At 40.8% G+C, this 21,339-nt stretch overlaps 1 protein-coding gene across 8 annotated transcripts in view; it reads right to left on the reverse strand.

Moving 5' to 3' along the window:
• Positions 1–2,268: 2,268 nt before the first annotated feature.
• Positions 2,269–21,339, reverse strand: part of LOC134514502 (NEDD4-binding protein 2-like 2) — a 45,651-nt gene continuing 26,580 nt past the window's right edge. For 5 of the 8 annotated variants that reach the window (XM_063332436.1, XM_063332409.1, XM_063332417.1 and 2 more), the window contains 5 exons: positions 13,020–14,833; positions 10,484–10,569; positions 9,715–9,757; positions 8,784–8,976; positions 2,269–3,006 (listed from right to left, as the gene is read on the reverse strand). In XM_063332436.1, the coding sequence (XP_063188506.1) occupies positions 8,816–8,976; positions 9,715–9,757; positions 10,484–10,569; positions 13,020–14,833 (2,104 nt within the window). In that variant the 3' untranslated portion in view covers positions 2,269–3,006; positions 8,784–8,815. Of the gene's footprint in view, positions 3,007–8,783; positions 8,977–9,714; positions 9,758–10,483; positions 10,570–13,019; positions 14,834–21,339 lie in introns of those variants that run through there. The other 3 variants (XM_063332426.1, XM_063332452.1, XM_063332444.1) reach the window with 3 other exon arrangements.

Here is a 21,339-nt window from a genome sequence, read left to right on the forward strand (position 1 = left end):
ATAGAGAGTCCCTCCCCACCTTTCCTGCAGGCCCCCTTCAGGTACTGGAAGGCTGCTATAAGGTCTCCCTGGAGCCTTCTCTTCTCCAGGCTGAACAAGCCCAACTCTTCCAGCCTGTCCTCATAGGAGAGGTGCTCCAGCCCTCTCATCATCTTCACGGCCCTCTGCTGGACCTGCTCCAACAGGTCCATGTCCTTCTTGCATTGAGGACTCCAGCTCTGGACACAGCACTCCAGGTGGGGTCTCACCAGAGCAGAGCAGAAGGACAGAAATCACCTCCCTGGACCTGCTGGCCATACTTCTTTTGATGCAGCCAGCAGTTGGCTTTCTGGGCTGCAAGTGCACACTGACAGCTCATGTTGAGCTTCTCGTCCACCAGCACCCCCAAGTCCTTCTCCTCAGGGCTGCCCTCAAGGAATTCTCCACCCAACCTGTATTTGTGCCTGGGATTGCCATGACCAAGGTGCAGGACCTTGCACTTGGCCTGGTTGAACTTCATGAGGTTCGTACAGGCCCACCTCTCAAGCCTGTCCAGGTCCCTCTGGATGGCATCTCTTCCCTCCAGTGTGTTGACCATGCCACACAGCTTGGTGTCATCGGCAAACTTGCTGAAGGTGCACTCAATCCCACTGTCCATGTCACCGACAAAGATGTTAAACAGCACTGGTCCCAGTACTGACCCTCGAGGAACACCACCTAACCATTCTATGATAATTGAAGCATGGCTTGTCCAAGGCAGTGGACATCAATAACCTCCTGACTGCCTCATACATGTGCACCTGTGTCATGGCCCAGAGGGCGGGGGGACACCAGAACTTGAAAGTCTAGCAAGTTTTGGGCTTGTGCAACTGGTGGAAAGTACAAGAATATTTTATTGTCTAAGTTGGACCAAAATGGAAAAGTACCTGATGAAAGTCAATTTCCTCAGACCCTACAAATAGCTACTCTCATTGAGACTCTTTGAGCACTCCTGGATTGCAGCGGGCTGTGACCAGCACCTCCCCTGAGGTGGGACACCCCTCTCGAGGTTTAAAGACCATTTGCCTACAAAGAGCCAGGGCGAAGTCAAACTTCTTGAGGCTCAAATTATTGCCCCTTGAGGAATGCGGATGCATTGTGAGTGTTTACTCTAAACTTGAGGACCGGGAAACATTAACGACAGGCTAGCCTCTTCCATCCACCTCTCTACGTGTTTGAATATACACATTGGCCTCTATGAGTGTGGGTGTCGATATATTTCATTGGATCCAAATATTTCTCACTGTGTGAGGAGTGGAAAAGGGCACCCATTGGCTGGAGGAGTCACCCGCCGTGAAGGGACTCTCGTTGGTGCAGTTGAAGACTTGGGTAGCGTCTGTGCGACTCCTTGAGTTGCACGTTTGTATCTTTTGTGTTTATACACATGTACATACACACATTTTGTTTTAGGACACCCTGTAAAAAGTTAATGCGAATCTTGCCATTCTCCAAGCTGTAACTACGTCGCAGTTTTAATTATAATATATTCTACCGAATCACCTTGTTAATCCTTAAATTGGTTAATGATTAAGTGCTGCTAGAAGTCAACCTTGTGATCCGCCTCAAACCATTAATAAATCTTGAGTTGCTGCTAAATCGTAACCAGGTCAAACATTTCACCCGCGACACCTCAGCACTCCATTCCCGGGCATCACAAGCACCACTTTAAAGACAGATGCACAGAACAGGTCACATTTTATGGACCCACAGCAACACCTCCCAGTAGTTCCGTGCTTCTCCAGAAAAGCAACAGAGAGCTGGTGGAAAAGCCTTGCCCTGTTGACAGCCTTCACAGAAAAAAAAAGAACTCATGAATTCAATCACACCTTGGAAAAAAACCACCACAAAACTGTATTTTAAAAACATGGGATGAAACTAATCACCTATGTAATTTAGTTCACTCTGCATATGCAAATATTTCCCACTTTTCTGATACCTCTGTGGGCCTTACATAGACATTTATATGAGCGAAATTTTAGATTTTTACTGTTGAGGTTTTATTAATTTCCACTGCTCATCTCCCCCAGGAAACGAACACTCCACCCATGTTACTGGGATCATTTCCTCAGTAACAGAGGAGTTGGTACCAGTAAGGTTACTATTCTAGTTGAAGATATTACCCTTCATTTTGAAGGAAAGCCCTAACATTTAAAAAAAAAAAAAAAAAAAAAAAGAAACAACTGCTCTTAGCTTAAATTCTCCTCACATCATAAGAATTTTAAGTAAAAAATGGAAAAAGGAATACCACTAACAAAAACATCAAATTACTGGTTACCAATTTTAGTTATAGGTCTAATCAGTCTACCACACGCATCTTCCCTCCAGCGTGTTTGAATTGGGTTTAGAGTGAAATTTTCTCCTTTTTTCTGCAGTCCCAAATGACTCTAGTTGATGGGATGGTTTAAGCCTGGTCTCAGGAGAAAACAAGTTGTGCACCCCTGAATGAAAGAACAGGAACAACAGATGAAGCCTTTTGCCTACTTGACGTTGTAAAGAGACTGGGATGTAATTATGAGTGACAGGACAAAAGGTAAGAAATAGGGTAAGACACCAAATTAACAACAGAGAAACAGGCACCTTTCCCTGCCTGTAGGCATCACTACCAGTGCATGTGGCGACGTCTGGGATCCTGAGACAAGTGAATTAAACACCAGAGCCTGAAGCTCACACCTCATGCTGACACACACCTTCTTTCTGCTTACTGGTCTCCGCTTTCTGTCTCTCTGTACCACACTCGAGGATGTACTGAGAAGGTATACATCCCAAACGCCTTCAGAAAGTGACCTTTTGCCACGCACAAAGTTATCTCAATTTTGATTTTTATTATGCGGACAGAGAGGTTGATATTAGGTAGCTGTGGGGGGAAGATGGCCAAAGATTCACACCAGAAAATCTCCAGCGGTTACTTTCTTCCAGGTTATTCCTTACATTTAAAATCCTTCGTGGCCAGCCGAAGTCCTTCCATGGTGCAATCAAAGTGAGAAGTTTCTGTAATGAAACAGAAGAGATTCTGCTGAAATATCACAACAGCACAGGCTGTAGAAAGACTTTAACAGTTGCAAATCGGACCCTCAGAATGAGAAGGGTCTGATATTTTCAAAAGTCTCTCTCTTTCTTATATTGAGTTGTTGGTTATTTCTTAAAAAAAATAATAAAAAAGAACAGAGAGGAAGCAAATGACAGAAAGCAAAGGAAAAATAAAAAACGCAAGGAGACTGATAAAGGAAGAGAAGAAAACTTGGATGTCAAAACTAGGGACAGTAAGGACCTAGCAATCTTCTCAAGGCTGAAAATTAAGAGGAGTAATGCAGTGGATTATTTTTTTCCCCTCTCCACATCACAAACACTATATAATGAATAGCCATTCAACCAATACTACTGTAGCGTAGCTACATCTTATTACATTGCATGTTTTTCCCCTTTACATTCACTCAGGACCTCACAGGCCGCTAAGTGAAGAAGGTCATGTGAAGCACCAGCACAACCTGGTTGTTACTCTCTTCTGAGAGCTTTAGAAAGACCGTTCTGGGCAACTCTTATTCTCCCTGGTAATTACGCTCTCTGCTTAAGTAAATTTTAGGCCAGGTTTTCCTGGGAAGCACTGTAAAAGGCAGGTGGGGTTTTCTGGTCATAATCCTATACACTTTCTCTTGCTTCATTTTGTTTAAAATCAGTCGTTAAATGTCAAAGGATAGATAAATTTTTTTTTATATAGTACATACATTTTATATATTTTCTTTAATAAAAGTAGCAACTGGAAGTTTGGCCATGGGATGATATTTTCTGTGGCAATAGTGGAAGACTGCTTTAGTTTGCTTTGTATCTTTTAGATATCTTTGTATCTTTTAGACAAAAGACAGTCCTGCCTGTCCCAGCTAGACACGTCCTGCTGACCGCATGGCTCTAGGACAATTTGTTTCAGCTCGATGAAAACTTTCCGTATGCTTCCATGCCTTGGATGGTAGAGCTGAACTGCTTCCCTCTCCGGCTGCGGAAGCACCGCCTCCAGCAAAAGGAAGCGACAGGAATAGCACATCCAGGGAAAGGAGGAGCAACAGGTAACACGTGTCCTCCAGAGATTTGTCTCATCAAAACCTGGACCCTACCGGGCTGTCACCGAGGAAGTCTTCCTTCAGGGAGTTACTGCAAAGTGACCGCTACGCTTCAAACCCAAACATGCCAGCTCTTATTTTGCAGCAATCCTGCAGAGAAATGCTTAAACTGACATGAGGTTTTGTCGTCTCGTTCTACATTTGTAGATCATCTGGCACTTGGGAGTCCTGGTCCAAGGAGAACTTCTGGGCCCTAAAATAATGCTGTTTTCACTGATCTCAGCATTTTTTTAATTCAGGATCTCTTGCTTAATCTCCAGAACAAACGCTGGTGTGCTGCCAATGCTGCAATAAGGAGCTCTCACAAGAACTTGAGATTAACCCTGTGCTCTCACAGAGGAACACCATGACCGTTCAGTCTGCCATTTGAATAAAAGAACCCTTGGACAACATGAATACAGAAGCATGATCACCCGGCTAACAGGTTAAGTCGCACTTAGCTGGTAATGCTTAGTTTACTCTCAAATCTGAAGGGAATGAAATGATCATATTAGCTCTCTGTTTTCTATGATTTAAAAAGCTTTTGGTAGGAATGCCTCAGTTTTGTTTCCTTTTTTTTTTTTTAAATTTTTTTTATTTTCTCCTGACACTTGATGAAGTCAAATCCATTTCAACATTTACAGTTGTTCGCTTGAGCAGTTCTACAGCCACTCTGGGACATCATTCTTCGCAAGTCTGTTTTAATCAGCAACCAGAAGAAACTGATTTTGTGGAGAGGAAAGACCACCTTATCCCTCAAAACCAGGGGCTCCATCAACCAGAAAAACTCACCTGCCTTTTACAGCGCTTACACATCCAGGCTTCAGAGAACCACTAGAATACCCAGGGGTCTGCATCACCCTGTATCCTGTGCCTGACTGCGAGCACGAGTCGACTGAAAACCTCAAGAGATGCTTTTTGCTTTTCACATACTTGTAAAAAAAATTTTCTTCAACATCCTAACATTTGTATAAGCTGAAAAGCAGTCTATCATCTGAAGGTATGATTGCACAATGTGCGGTCCCTGCTGTCAGAGCCAGCTGCCACCCAAGCGGGGAGCCCTGCGCATCCTCCCCCTCACATCCGTAGCAGCACAGCCCCGTCTGCTCCCCGGCCCCAGCTTCTGCCCTGAGTTGGACTTTCATAGAATCATAGAATGTGTTGGGCTGGAAGGGACCTTTAAAGGTCATCTAGTCCAACCCCCCTGCAGTAAGCACGGACATCTCCAACCAGATCAGGTTGCTCAGAGCCTCATCAAGCCTGGCCTTGAATGTCTCCAGGGATGGGGCCTCCACCACTTCTCTGGGCAACCTGTGCCAGTGTCTCACCACCCTCATTGTAAAGAACTTCTTCCTAATGTCTAATCTAAACCTACCCTGCACCAGTTTAAAACCGTTGCCCCTCATCCTATCGCTACATGCCCTTGCAAACAGCCCCTCCCCAGCTTTCTTGTAGGCCCCCTTCAGGTACTGGAAGGCTGCTATAAGGTCTCCCCGGAGCCTTCTCTTCTCCAGGCTGAACAACCCCAGCTCTCTCAGCCTGTCCTCATAGGAGAGGTGCTCCAGCCCTCTCATCTTCGTGGCCCTCCTCTGGACCCGCTCCAACAGGTCCATGTCCTTCTTGTGCTGAGGGCTCCAGATCTGGACACAGTACTCCAGGTGGCATCTCACGAGAGCAGAATAGAGGGAGAGAATCACCTCTCTCGATCTGCTGGCCACGGTTCTTTTGATGCAGCCCAGGATGCTATGTGACCTTACACAGATTATCTAAATTCTCCAGCCCAGCAGAAAACTATCCAGTGTGGTTAGCAGGTTAAATTATAGGCTTCGTGTCAGGCAGCGAGTGCCAGAGCTGGTCAAGGGGGCAGGGCTGGGAAGGGCACTGCCTGTTTTCAGCAGCATGGAGCCACCACACAGCTTGGCCCAAGGCAGCAGACCCAGCTCCAGAGCAGTCTCAACCCACCCGACCTCTGGTGTCTCATCCTCACCCTCCAACAGCCATCAGGACTTTCCCTGACTCATTTCAAATGTTCAACAAGAGGAAAAAAAAAACACCACACAAAAAAACACCCCGACTAACTTCCCTCCTTCTCCCAATAGAAAGCCCTAACCATCTCAGCAGTCCCAAATCAAAGGCTTTGCTGAGCACCGAGGCTGCTGTAAGGAGGATGGGACCTTGCAGCAATCAACCCTTACATAGGCTTCATCTGCATCAGGAGACCCCCAGCTTAACCTCACGATCACAGCACAGATCTTCATCACCAAGTCCTTCTGTGCAGAGTGTGCAATACCTTGTGTTTTTTTTTTTTAAAACCAAACGCTGACTGGAAGCCTTCTTTTGTGGTAAAGTACGCATTGCTTTAATTCCATATTCTCTGGAACTAACATAAACCAGTGCTGTAGAATATTAACTGCAACATCGCATAACAAACTGGGGTTCAATGATGTTTCTTTTCAGACCATCAGTGCTCTCCAAGTTTATTTCTTTAGCATAAAAACATTTTAATCAATAAACCTGGACATTTTTGGGTAGTAGCTTAGGTTACAAATCCACACTGAGACAGCCTGTCAGTATCATAAGCAAAAATTTTGCCTGCGGAGTGTTCGCATTTGCAATATTATAAATAGGTAACTTACGAAAATTTGTGGCTGACATGGGCCTAAGTATTTGGTGAAAACATTTTTTTATTTGCTTACCAAATATTTTCATATTTACCAAATATTTTAGTGTTTGATTATGTAAGAGGACAGTACCACTACCAGATGTTCTTGATGCGATTAATAATCTGTGCTGACAGCACCTTGCAAGATCAGTGATGTCTCCACTGCATGGTTCAGAGAGATTCCCCTCATTTTCCTACAGCGCTGGTTGGTAGAGGCTAAGCAGCAAACGACCTGCAGTGTCATTTTTTTCATCAACGATATAAAAACACATTATAATCCTGGGCTGCATCAAAAGAACCATGGCCAGCAGATCGAGAGAGGTGATTCTCCCCCTCTATTCTGCTCTCGTGAGATGCCACCTGGAATACTGTGTCCAGATCTGGAGCCCTCAGCACAAGAAGGACATGGACCTGTTGGAGCGGGTCCAGAGGAGGGCCACGAAGATGAGAGGGCTGGAGCACCTCTCCTATGAGGACAGGCTGAGAGAGCTGGGGTTGTTCAGCCTGGAGAAGAGAAGGCTCCGGGGAGACCTTATAGCAGCCTTCCAGTACCTAAAGGGGGCCTACAAGAAAGCTGGGGAGGGGCTGTTTGCAAGGGCATGTAGCGATAGGATGAGGGGCAACGCTTTTAAACTGGTGCAGGGTAGGTTTAGATTAGACATTAGGAAGAAGTTCTTTACAATGAGGGTGGTGAGACACTGGCACAGGTTGCCCAGAGAAGTGGTGGACGTCCCATCCCTGGAGACATTCAAGGCCAGGCTTGATGAGGCTCTGAGCAACCTGATCTGGTTGAAGATGTCCCTGTTTACTGCAGGGGGGTTGGACTAGATGACCTTTAAGGGTCCCTTCCAGCCTAACACATTCTATGATTCTATGATAACCAAATCAATCCCCATTCAAGAGGTTTCAATTCCAACTCAAACTATTCAACTGTTTTACCTCCATCATGAACCTCCACTGTGAAAATTACGAAACCTTCTAAAACGTGAACTTCTGCTCTTGTAACTGTCCCAACACAGCACATGTCTGCCTCCAGCTATCGACTCATGCTCAGGTCAGGCACAGGACAGCGGGTGACACAGACCCCTGGCCAGACCCCATGTGGAGGATATTCCAGTGGTCCTGTGACATCTGGATGGGAATAATTTAAAGCTTGGTATCTGGAATTTTTTTCTGGCTCAGTTTGCTCATGGTGCAAGTTATTCTGTTTCCACGTACCTCAGTTTACTCGTTTTAAAGCTACGGATTAATCCATTTTCCACTTTGGAAAGAACAACTGATGGAAAATGATAAAGAAGTTAAACTAGCATTTTCCAGCTGGATCCAGAATTCATTCCTTCTTATCACAATCTACCTAGAATATCTCTCATAAGCAAACTGGAGAAACTTTGCCAAGTTACCAAAGGGTTCAAAAATTCACAAGACAAGCATGAACACGACAGCGTACTTTCTAATACTCAGTAGCACACTTTGTCACACCAAATGAAAAACATTCATGAAAAATTAACACTTCAATATATGGAGTCCTATTGCAACCTCCTGCTGGCAGAATCGTCACTTTTTCATAACTTGGTGAAATACTTTTTTATTGCTCATACAGTGCTCTTCATAATTAGACCCTTAATGGAGTCAGGATTGCTCTCCATGCTGAAGGGACGGGGAAAATAGGACTGAGATGACATGACTCGCAACAGATTGCCACAATAATCAAACTGGGAATAAAGTCCAGCTCTTGGGCATCCTAGACCACTGCTTTGACTTCACCAGGCAGGTTTTAGGTTTTGGAGAAAAAAAAATTGTATGGCTTTAACAACAAAAGGCTGCCTTCTCTTTTCCCCATTCAGGCTTTAAAAAAAAAACCCCACACACAAACCTCAGCTCTAACTTGAAGAAAAAAAAATAGAGTTGAGTGATACTAAATGCACCTTAAAAATTATAACAAACAATGTTCTTTAGATGCCTGGTAAAACACGATACAAGAATGAAACACATTCACAAGTGGGACTGATTACCCTTTCCTTCATGCAGAATTTAAGATGGTCAGTCATGACTGATGAAACACGGCATCCAGACAGCCAGTGCTAGTGTAGGTCGTGATGTTCTCCTCTGTCAACCCTTGAAACAGCTCCGTTTCTGGAAGAGTTTCAGAAGAGTCTTGATTGTCCTGGCAATTTTTATTTAGATCTTCAAGACTAATAATATCATCTAAAAATAAAGAAATTACAAACTGCAGTCAAAGACACCTGAAATTATCTCACTTACTCTGTCATTTTTATGATGTCAGGGTAGAATATTTCTAGAAGAAGCTTTTATTTCATCAGAATACTTCTATGTCAGACATCAAATCCTATCAGCTTCCAGGGAGCTACTATTGTATATTTTTAATCTCATATTATGGAACTTGTGAAATTATACTAAACTAATATGGAAATCATGGAAAAGGCAACCATCAACCTTATCCCATAACTTCCACATTGCAGGAATTAATGCAACCCCAACGCTTCCCATGGACCCTGATATCTCTTGCTGCTCAAGTGTGTGACCTATTATTATGCTGGCAAGTTTTAGTGATCATTAATTAAGTTGAAGATGCTCAACCATTCAGAGAAATAAAGTCTAAAGAAAAACTACTTTATGCTAAACGTCTTTCTGACCTGGAATGGGTAAACTTGAGCCAAGGACTGGATTAATTCCATATGGGAAACTTTAAAAGGCAAGGAATTTCAGCATTTGCATCTGGGAATGTGAAGTGATGATTCACAGCAACTGTAGCTCTGCCATACCGTGCATACGATCAACAGAGGCACAAATTCATTTATCACATCCTAGTGCTTTTGTAGGAAGAGGAGTTGTGCCGAAAACCTTCAACACGCTTCACCATTAACTATTTTTTCTTCTCAACGAGAATTATTTCATACAATTTTTCTATCACAATACACTTACCAGCCACGGCGCTTCCACTCTCCAATCCATTTTTCTGTTTTTCCTGAAATAGATAATAACAGTCCAGAGAAAAGAAGAAGGTATGTGACAAGAAATTTTGTTATTTTGGGAAAGAACAAGGTCCGTGCTCTATTTTATAATTACTACATAATTATAATAATTTATAATTATTTCATTATATTTACAGGATTTTCCTCATTTCCACTACCTGACACTACAGTGCTCCTTAAATACAAACAAACCTTCACAAAGCAACAGTCACAGCAGGAAAGAAACGTAATTTGTAAGTTAACACTTTCCAACTACACAAGGAGAGTTAATTTGCCGTCAGTTACTCAGAATGACTTCTCTGCTACACCTCTTGGTTGAAGTAGCCGTGCAGAAGCTACAGGTAGTGGAAGATGAAATTTGCTCAGACATTGGGAGAAAACCACAGGAAGGAAAACAACTGGATGATGGTAGGTTGTACATAATGAACACAGGCCAGGTCAGGACATAAGTATCAATGAAAACCATTGGGTTTTTTTTTCCCCTCCTTCAACTACTTTGTATACATTTCTGAAGCTGGTCTTTGAACCCTACACCATGGCCAAAAGTTGGTTCTGGAAATATTCAGAAGAGTACATAAAACATCCATCTCCTCATCGCGGGTATTAAAAAAACAAAGCAAATTTACTTAGCAAAGAACATCATCTTGCTTATGAACTGAAGAATTCCTCTTTACACCTGGAATATTGGAAAGCCTTCCAAAATCCCCTAAAATTCGTACCTCCACAGAGGTCTTCCACAGTAAATAGATCATCTTTGAAACTTTCCAGTCAAGAGGAACTATATAATCATCTGGCAACAAGGATTCTGCAGAAGAAAATATTTTTTGCAGTTGAGTGTTCAGATCTCTCCATAGCCAAAATATATCACTGAATTACAATTTTTGCACACATTATATATATAGACGTAAAAAAAAATAATAAAATCAGCAGATATTTAAATGAGCCAGCAGCGAAGTCAGAATTTAGGTTTTCTAGAATCTTAAGGCCAGTGCACGGCAGGGGGAGGCGGGGAAGGAGATTTTATTTCGGTTTCTTTTTTTAGGCAAAGGCTTTCCTACCATACTTTCATTTCCCCTATATACTCCCCCGAAACTAGGCACAAACGAGAAAAACAAAAAGCTTTCAGGCCATAAATTAAAAAAATGCAGCTTAAGTAACAACTTTTAAAGTGTTTCATTATAGAAATTTGTGCACTGTTACTAAAGAAATTACTTTCTAAAATGTTTTAACTCTAACACAGTTTAGAAGCTGAGAACAGATTCTTTGCAGGAAAACAGACTAAACTATATTCTACCCTTATACGAGAATCACACAAGCAAGTCAGTCAACTAAGTCTTTCATTTATAAATAACCAAAGACATTTATTTACCAAAAATATCCCCTCCAAAATAATTTCAATAAAAATGCACTGCAATTGTGTTCTAAAGTGTTGTAAAGTACTAGAGCTCAAAAGAGCACATGAATAAGTAGTAGCCTATCAATGCATAACAGGCCACAAAAAAGCATAGGACTTTTTGAAAATGTAGGAAAATTATTCAAATGAGAATGTGGCAAGGCTTCTGCAGACAGCAGGTGCAATTTTGATGGAAAAACAACTCCAACAAACAGCACTCAGAAGCTGGCAGAGCTTCAGAGGGATACTGGGGTGGGCTTGTGTTTCTTAAAGGTTATTTCCAAAGGAAACTCACCTAAAACACCAGAGAATTTTATCTGCTACTGACTCAGAGAAGAATGACATTTGGTTCACTAACCTAACTGAGTGTTTCTGAATGCCTGTTTTTAATTTTTTCCTGGAAGATCCCTGTTTTCAAGTCGTGGCCAACTCCCTCTGAGATCATGACATTTAAGATCACAAATACGAAGACTCATGAAGTTTGGAGAAGAAAAATGTTTTGTATGTACCAGCAGTACCTCTCTGCTCTGTTTCAGCTCCGTATGTCAAGTTCTTTGGTGTGCGGTGCCAGATTTAGATCAAGCGCCACTGCAGGTCCTTTGGGGACCAAGCCGAGTAACGCTGCCAGTGGTTTGCATCACTGTTCTGGCAGGCAGCACTGCCACCGACTTTTACAACAAAACCAAAGAATCCTGAGGTGAGTTTGGGCAGATAAACAGACATAATCTCCTCTTCAGTTGTCATCTTAAAATTTTCATATGAAAATACATGCTTAACTTTAAATTCTACTGAAACAAACAGGTGTAAAGGTCTATGTGCTGAAAAAAACCCACCAGTCTGTGTTTTTTAATCCTATTTATTGGCCAAATCAAAGTTACTGTTTCCCCACTGACTAAATTTGGACCAAAGAAGTTGCAGAACTTTATGCACAGGGAACGTGGCTCTTTCAGCAGCTGCGTACCCAGCACCACCTCCTGGGGTGATTTCCAAACAAGTGGCGGTTGTTGTTGGGGCTACAGCTCTGTAGGGCTATGTTAGTCGGCCTGCAGTAAATTTGGAAATCACGGTTGCCACACACAACTCCTTTGAGGACTGATCATCATACTTCTACCGCTGACTTAAAATGATTAAAGTACAAAAAATATGACAATTGGAGCTCTGGAAGGCAAATATAAAAGACTCTTATGCTTCTTAGTCATGCATGAATAAATAAAAGGTATTCACTATCAGAAAATGCATCTTGTAAGTTTGATATTCAATTACAAATTAAATCAGATTCTGGGAAAGATTTTCAACAGTATCATGAGGGTTTATGAAAGCTTTACTAAATAAAGAAAAAAGGAATGGTACCAGATGGACTACAAAAACAAAACACACAAACTTTATGTAAGAGAACAACATTTTGTACTATGTTTTCATCTAGTTTTGTAATCAACACAGTAAAGTCTTACTCAGTAGGATGTATTAAAACATTAACAAGAGCTTCATGCTTTGGATTTAAAGTTAGTAAGCCTTTGTTACTAAAGAGACCACAAATATGAAGCCAAACCTAATGGTACCTTTGACAAACGACTAAAGAAGATTTTAAGTAAGAAATAAAATAAAAAATAAAATAATGACCAAAGCAGCAGTGACTCCTTTCAATAGGATTAATATTTGATTAATTGGTACCTGCAATAAACCTGAGTATTTGATCATAGAGCTTTAGGGGTGGTTTTGTTTGGTTGGTTTGGTTTTTGGGGTGTGGGGATTTTGTTTGTTTGGGGTTTTGGGAGGGTTGTGGGGTTTGCGTTTGATGTTTTGGGGTGGGTTTTTTTTTGGTTGATTGGTTTTTTACATAGGAGTAGTGAGAAGAGTATTACCCAGTGGAAGACCTGGAGAACCAAAGAGTTGCGCAAGTTGAAAAGCAAATCCTAGTGATAAGGGAAGTCCCAGAAAACTACATTTCATATTCACATCTTCATTGTCTTCAACCTGTGAGGCCTCTGCTGGCTCAGGGTCATCTGCTCCATGCACATTTTCACTGCAGCTTGCCAATATGCTAGAATCTTCTGGATATTCAGAAACAACTTTAACAGAAGACAAAATATCCGGTTGGCTGTTCGTAACCTCTGAAGAAATTTGTTCACTCCCGTTGTCTTTTTTATCAACTACCTGTTGTTGCTTAAGAGTTCTAGCTTGCTCCTCCTTCGTCCTGGAAACTACACAAACCCCGCAGGAATATTCTGGCATAGGAGAAGATTGTCCCAAATGAATGTAAGAAATATCACCTAACAGAGCATCTGCATCCGGGGTGGGTAGGGAATAGGTTGCCTCAGTGCCACTGTAAAAAGCAGAATATTCCTGCAACGCACAGTCCTGTTCACGTTCATCTCCAAGGTCCTTCCTTAGAAAGCTCTTTTGCTCCACTTCCAGAACACTTTTTTGGGGAAGATCATCTTTTACTGGGACTTCCTTCCCTCCCTCTGTACTACGAGCAAGCTGTCGTGGTAGATTAAACTTTGGTGCCAAGTTGACAATTCTTCTGTATCTTTTCCGCTTCGATGTAATCGGTGCAGCACCATTTCTTGGAACGTTTACTTCACTTGAACATTGCACAAGAGTGCTCCTGGCTTCCACAAGGGGATCAAAGTGCACTTCACCAGCTGGAGATGCCGACGGACCATTTCTTATTACATTGCCAGCCTCCTCAGTTACTGTTACCTGATGCTTTTCCTTTACCAATCCTCTGTTGGACCAGTAGCAGTTTAGGTGTGTTGAACTGTTCGTATGAGTCTGTTTAGGTTTCCTCATTTTTTGGGGTCTTTGTTCACCTACAAATTTATCCTCAGACCAAGAAGAGAGAGAAACTTGTGTATCAAAGCCCAGCTGCAATTCTTCACTAGGTAAATTCATTGAAAAAAATGCCCAGGCATCAGAGCTGTTCTCTTCTGCTTTTAATACACCTTTGTCCTCTGTGTTATTATTAGGCACATTATCACGTACATTTGAATTGTAACGCTGAGAGATTTCTTTTTCTTCACCATTTAAACTTAAGAGCTTAGCTTCCATGCCAGATTCACATATAATATGATACGATCCGAGTTTCTTTTCGGTGCTTAACTGTGGCGTGTCATAATCCTCAGCGATGCCTTCTGTTTGCTGGATGGAATTTTTATCATTACTTATTTTTAGGAAATTGCTTCTGCAAAGATTTTCTGTGGACCTTTGATTTGTTTCCTCATTACCGAATGCATTTTTGGTTAGGTTTTCAGTAGACAAACATTTTGCATCTATTAGAAGTGAACTGTCACTTTCTACAGGCAATTTGGTTTTCAGTGGACTGTTTGACATCATTGAGACCTCAGACATGGCAACATGAAAATTTTCTCTTGAAACCACTGCAGCCTCTTTCAGGCTTTCATCATCACCGTTAGGCTGCTCTTCACAAACTGTTACTGGATCCTCTGGACCTTCACTGAACGTACACAATGATTTGCTGTTTTCTTCCTCTGAATCATCCTCTTCGCTTTCTGATGTGTCCTGGTCATCTGGAACTGGATGATGAGCTGCTCCACCTAACTTTTTCTTCATAATTTCCGTATGATTGCCTTTCATTTTTCTGTTTCTTTTTCGTTTTTTCCTCTGCTTTGCTTTTGTCAACAGGTGCCCAGCGTTCTTCTTTGAAATTGTCTCCCTATGTGAAAATAAAAAAAATTTAAATGTAAAAATAATTAAAATAATAAATTTCAGTAAAAATGTATTTGTGGTGTTTAATTTGAAGAACAGGTACTCTATGTTGATATGATGATCAAATACAGATGATCAGCTTTTTAAAATAGATAAAATCTCAGATAAAACCTTCTATTGATTAAACAAATGTACATTTTACAATTCAGAACTATCTTGAACATTTTAAACCAATTTAAATAAACATGGCTGCTGTCCCATTAACTTTGCTTTACAAAAAAGTATCACAAATCACTGCAAGATCAAACAACATGTTTCTGGATGTCTTTCTAAATGATGTTTGAATATTAGATACTGAGCAGCTACTGCTATTCTGAAGTTTCATTAAAAGTCATACTGAGCAGAAAGGTACTAAGTGGAGGATGTAGTAAGAAAATTTCATCCATTAAGATTAAGTGGACTATACTTAGATAAGCTGGACTCAAATTCAAAACACACTAACCAAAAATCTGAACAATGTAAAGGTACCGTGACTACAGCGACTCTGGTATTTACTGCTCAGTATATCATGTGGGGATGCATATGTATTTGGAAAAAATACTTCATATTTTATTAGCAACAAAATAATACTCTACAGGAAAATTAACACAGTTGTAGGCAGTTATTTGCAATTATTTCTGTAGTTCTTTTCAGAACATCTGGGGTTTTTTGGTCTGCATTTCTCACCGAATTCTAACAGATAGCAGCCCTAACAGTGACTTCTCTGAAATCTTGAAGTCAGCCCATCAGCCAGCTAACCCTGAACTGAACGCTCATAACAAGAACCTAGTCCAGAAATCTAACTTCTCCCTATGCAACTCTTCAGAGAGAGATGAGATTTTCCAAGCTAAATTTGACTGATAAATCTTCCTATCAAAGATCTGCTACTTTTCTGTAATTCTTCACTTATTCTGTAATCCTTTGTTCCTTGAATGGTACTTCACACAACACACTAAAGCAAACAACGCAGTAGCTGGAAGAATTATACGGTAAAATTAGTTATTTTCTGGGCATTCATATGTAACATCAGCTGTTTGAAGTGCTGTATTCTGAAATTAAGAGAGAAATAAAAAAAAAAAAAAGAAAAGAAAATTGTGACTGTGCATGTGGAGGGGAAGCCAGAGTCACTAGTAGGCAATCTGGGACCTAAAGGTCACCTATGGAAACCTATCCTTACCCTTTATTCATTCTTAAATCTATTCATTGTTAGTCTCAAATAAATTCTTTCTAGTTTGAATTCTACAAAGCAAATCCCACTAATTCTCTGAGTGCGAAGCACCACAGCAGTCTTCTCGGCCTCAGTATAGCCACCAAGTCACTTGACTGGACCAGGATTCAAAAGTCTTGGTGCCCTGATACTGCTGCAACAAGCACTATGGATCTCCAAAAAGATCTTGTTGGAAAGCACACAAATTTTTCTGCCCTATAATGGCATCCAAGTGGGATACCCTATGAAGAAATGGGATTTCTTTCAAACATTGGCATTTAAGTCCACAAAGTGGACTTTCACTGAGTAGTGAAAATTGACTTCCCCTTTTTCAAATCAGTGTATTTTCAATACAGAACCGTATGGTTTAAGTGCAGATGTCTATACTGCAGATGCTTGAAGTCACCCAAAACAAATTCCACCCTGAATTCTGCTCACAATACATTCCCTACTCAGCAACACGCCTCTATTCTCCCCAAAAGAGAGACACAGGATGCCAGACAAAGTTTTAGGATTGAATAGATATTAATTGTCTATTGAATTAAACGATATAAAAGCGAAGCATCTGCAGTGGTAGTTGGAGAGACTACTTTCTTACATATAACCCAGATTTGCAGAAATCATATACTAATCACAGATTATGTCTTAAATCCTGACATTAACTTTCTTCTTTGGTGATGAAAATTAATGATTTGGAAGTGTTTTTAGAAGAGGAAATTCTCTGAAGTTTTCAGAAGCATAAAATCCCTTGGCAGTGAAACAGAAAATGTCCCATTTTTTAATTGTTTTGAATGGAGTGGGGAATAAAACATCAGACCCGTGCACCAATGCCAAGAAGAATTTAGTATTGTACCTAAAGGCCCCTGTGCTACCATAACGATTCTGCAGAAATGACAACCAAATTGCCATGTCAGCACTGGCACAGGAAAGGAACGGACTTCTCCAGTCTTGGTATTATTGTAGCTATCAGCAGCTACTCCTGCTTACCACTCACTTCTCCCAGATGAGAATTTGCGCTGCTCCTGCTGGAAGTGAACTTCTCTAATACCGATTCAAGCATGTTTCTAGTGCCTAACTCCTGACATATGAGACCACTGTACAGACAATGCTGACAAACTTTCTTAGGCTAGGATGCCACACCAAAAGGTATTGTAGAGCTTTGCAGAAATGAGGGGAGGGAAAAAGTCTCAGAGGTCAGCACAATTTTTCCTCTCCTCACCATTAATTCTGAATCAGGAAGGAAAACCATACTGGACAAGGTTAACTTCGGAATGCAAGAACAGCAGAAATGCATCCACCAAATAACGGGAGGAGAACCACCCAGACGATCCAGAGAAACTAACAGCTATTATTGCATTGAAGTATTTCCATGTCAAAGTAATAACGAATGCAAATGTTGGTCCAGGTTAATGATTTAGCATAACTAGATATGACCTTCAATAGTGACATTCAGCAGTCCATATTAAATACAACAGCTATGTCATTTCTGTGCTTTGGAAACATGGAGGTTTTATAGCAATTACTTTTCTAAAGGTCTGATTTTCCTAAAAAAAGGACTAAAGCAAAAAGGAAAGCGATGAACTACTAAATGCAGAATAGTAAAAATTATTCTTCTTCACTATTCCAGGCAACTTCTGTTTTCCAACTCATTTTAAGAAAATACTACCCCAAAGAAACACTCTAATGCACTGTGATGGTATATTTCCTGCTTGTGGTATACCCAGTATTGTGTTAAGGTTTTTGCATTTAATGAACCAAATTGTCTACTAGTTTTCTTTAGTTTTATCTTAGTTCCTCCTCTTTTAGTACACCTACATGCCTTTGTTTTCCTTATTGTAAAACCATATGGCACACAAACACTGAGAAAACTCAAGAGCCAGCATGGAGATAGACTTCTCTTCTTTATGGGGGCATTTGCTAGTGAGTTGTTTTTAAAGACATACAACACATGCAAAAAAAGAAAAAAGGTGTCGTTTCAGTTGATAATTAAATTTTGCTGTATATTATGCATTTAAAAAAACTGGTTAGTAATAAACATACCTAAAAAAAAAAAGGTAACAGTATTTCTGTTGAAATAGGAATTCCCTTTCTGTAACAACATTTTGAAACTTCTCAGCATACTGTTTAGACAATATTAAAAGCTTTTTGCCAGAACTGTTATATGTGACTTCAAGGTTGTAACCTGCTGCTCAAAATAGCACTGGCCAGCTTGATTGAGTCAGTGCTCAGATGACGCTCTTTACCGGAGAAACAAATGCACTTTCATGATTGCCAAGGCAGAACACGCAAAGGAAATGACCTAAAGAAGTTAAGTCACATTCTACTGGAAAATGGCAAAACCAGAAAAGAGGTTTTTTGCAGCTGTACAAACTTCAGCTCTAGCATGTATCTAAGCTGATGTCTGCTTGATATCAAAAAATGCCTGTAGTCATTGCTGTAATGAAATATAGAGGAACTGATAAACTTAACAAGTAATTCTATGTGACATCTAGCAATGAGGTACATGCTCTTTCAGAAATATTGATCTCCAAAGTCTCTTGAGTGGGTTTCCCACATCAAAGTTATGGTAGAGCTGCTTACAGAAAATGGCATTTACTGGGATATGCTTCACCTTCTCTACCTGGTAAATCCAAGTGCATTGCTGAATTCCTTGTGACCTAACTTTACTTTAGCAACATCACAAATTGAAGTTATAGTTTTGGAATAACAAAAAAATGCACGGTACCAGCCTTTTTGTTACATACTGAAATGTGTGATAAAGATCCAGTTCCTCAAAACCAAATGGAATATTGGTATTAGGTGATCAAGCAACTGGAAAAAAAAACACACGCCAAATAACTTGTCAGCATTATTTGGCTTCCTGAAAGGTGACATTCCGTTTGACAGCTGAGCATCCAACTTAGCACTTTACTGTTGGTGAAGAAATAGTCCTAGTCACCCTTTCCTACTTCGTCCCAGATGTTGCCCTTGCATTCCACTACCTGTCTTTTGCTGGCTCCACCACCTTCTGGGTGGATTTACCTGCCTGAGCCAGCAGGAGAAGAAAGCAAGTACCTACTTTGTTGTTGAGCTGATTTAATTCACCAAAGAAGTAAAATCAGTGTCTAGCTGAGACAAAGGACATGGCTGGTGGGAGCAAGGTGACTACTTTCAGCAGCAACACGTTAGGTTGCCTCACAGCCCATCTTAAGGAAATTCACCATAAATGATTTGTTAGAAAGGTTTACACATCACAGTGTTGCAAATTAATGCTGCTGACCCTAGATCAGTAAAAACCCTCCTAATTGGATTCAATCTGAAGTAACGCTGTATTTTTTATTGTCTCCCAACAGCATCGCCAGTGGTGGTAAGATTTAAATACTCACCTTAGTAAAATACTCTATTCTATCACAATGCTCCAAGAGCTACTCCAGTCTTTATCATTTCTACAGGATTGCTGTATATACAGTTCCGTGCAATGTATAATCAGCCATCAGACTGCTGCCCAGCTATAGTCCAGGCACAAGAGACACTGATTGAGAGTGCGCAGAGAATAGCATACAATTGATTTGATCAAAGCATGCCTTTAGAAGCTGTTCATTTGATCAAACACATGGCAAAGTGCAACCACTTTACTTTTTAAGGTAAAAAAAAAAAAAAACAACCAAAAAACCCAGCCAACCAAAAAATCCACCAAAACCCCCAAGTTCCTGAGGTGCTAGTAACGGCGATTCAGTCTCAAATGACGGTCCATTCACTCCACAAGAAGTCTCAGGTGGGGTGATCTGGCTGGTCTTTGTCCTGCCTCATTCATGAAAGTCAAAAATGTCTTCTGACTGAAAGAGCCAATCTCCTATTTCAGCTCCTTAGTCATAGAATATGTTGATCAACATTAAGGAAATCAATCCTGAATATACTGATTGATATATACGTACATATGCACTGAATATCCTTGTGCCCAGTACCAAACATCTGCTTTCTGAACAAATGAAACAACTCAAAAGGTGCTTTCAATCTCATTTAGGTACCGCAAATATCTCACCTGACACAATTCAAAATTCTAAGTGGAAAAGAAAATAAAAATCACCAGTAGAGGTACTGATGGATGCTAACAGACAGAAAAGAGACACCATTTTTTGTTTGACTGGATTTCTCTGCACAATTAAGTATGGCTCAATGTTAAAAAGCAGGTTAAGGAGGAGGAAAAAAAAAAAAAAAGGACAAAGAGAAATGCTAAAAGCGATCTGGATCCATCCTAAGGGGATGCACTTACAATACAGAGAAGAAACTGCAGCTTTATCATCAGCCTTGTCACCCGTGAAGGCTCAGAGAATCAATTTTCATTTAAGTTCTCTCTCTGGCAACATTTAGTCTTTTGAAGAGAACATGATGGACAGAGATGCCAGCGTTATGCACTGGAAGTACAGTATGAGTCATCGTGTCAAGTCTGATGACATCAGTCCTATTACTTGGATGGTACCAGCTCAAGCATGGAGACAACCTGACTGAAATTAATCCAGGCTAGACAAGAAATACGCTGCTTTGAGAAGTAGCTTGGAGAAACAGGAGCTCTAGTCACATTTGCACCAGTTAATAAAGTTTGGCGTAACCCTCTGTGCAGCAGTGCTCCTTAATTTTCTATTGACATAAAGACATTTCCATATCAGATTTTAAGGAATGCTTTCAAAAAAGTGTAACAGGATAGAAAAATCCCACCTTCCCAGAAAACTATCAGTCTCCGTTTTTCATTAACTTCTGGAAAAACTATAGCACTACTGCATATGCGGATATGAAGCAATCACTTCTCACTATATCCTAAGCATCCTCCTCTTAGCAACACCGGAGAACACTTTTTAGAAAGCCGGTGGTCCAGGCTGAAACCCATGAATCACACTGTTGAAAACCGTGACTGACCAGACAAACAACATTATGCACTGCAAACGCAAAGCCCATTTGCCTAATGGCAAATTCATAGCTATTGAAAAAACACTCAAACTATAATTATTACCTTAAAAATCTTCACCTTTTTCTTTCCAAATGAAAAACAGTTGTTTTTCCTCTGTTTACAGATGCATTGCATAACGTATATATAATCTAACCATACAAGACAGTATGGAATCTGAGCGGATCTTTCATTTTAGAAGATCTGCATTCAAAAATTAAATTCTGTGAGCCACCTCACAATCCATTTTTCAGTTCCCCTCCCTTACAATCTGATGCTTTCCAGGCATGTGCTTATGCGATTCCACTCGAGAAGCTCTACCCAGAAGACAGATTTACCTAGGTTT

This window comes from Chroicocephalus ridibundus, chromosome 1, assembly GCF_963924245.1.
Source record: "Chroicocephalus ridibundus chromosome 1, bChrRid1.1, whole genome shotgun sequence".
NCBI lineage: Eukaryota > Metazoa > Chordata > Aves > Charadriiformes > Laridae > Chroicocephalus > Chroicocephalus ridibundus.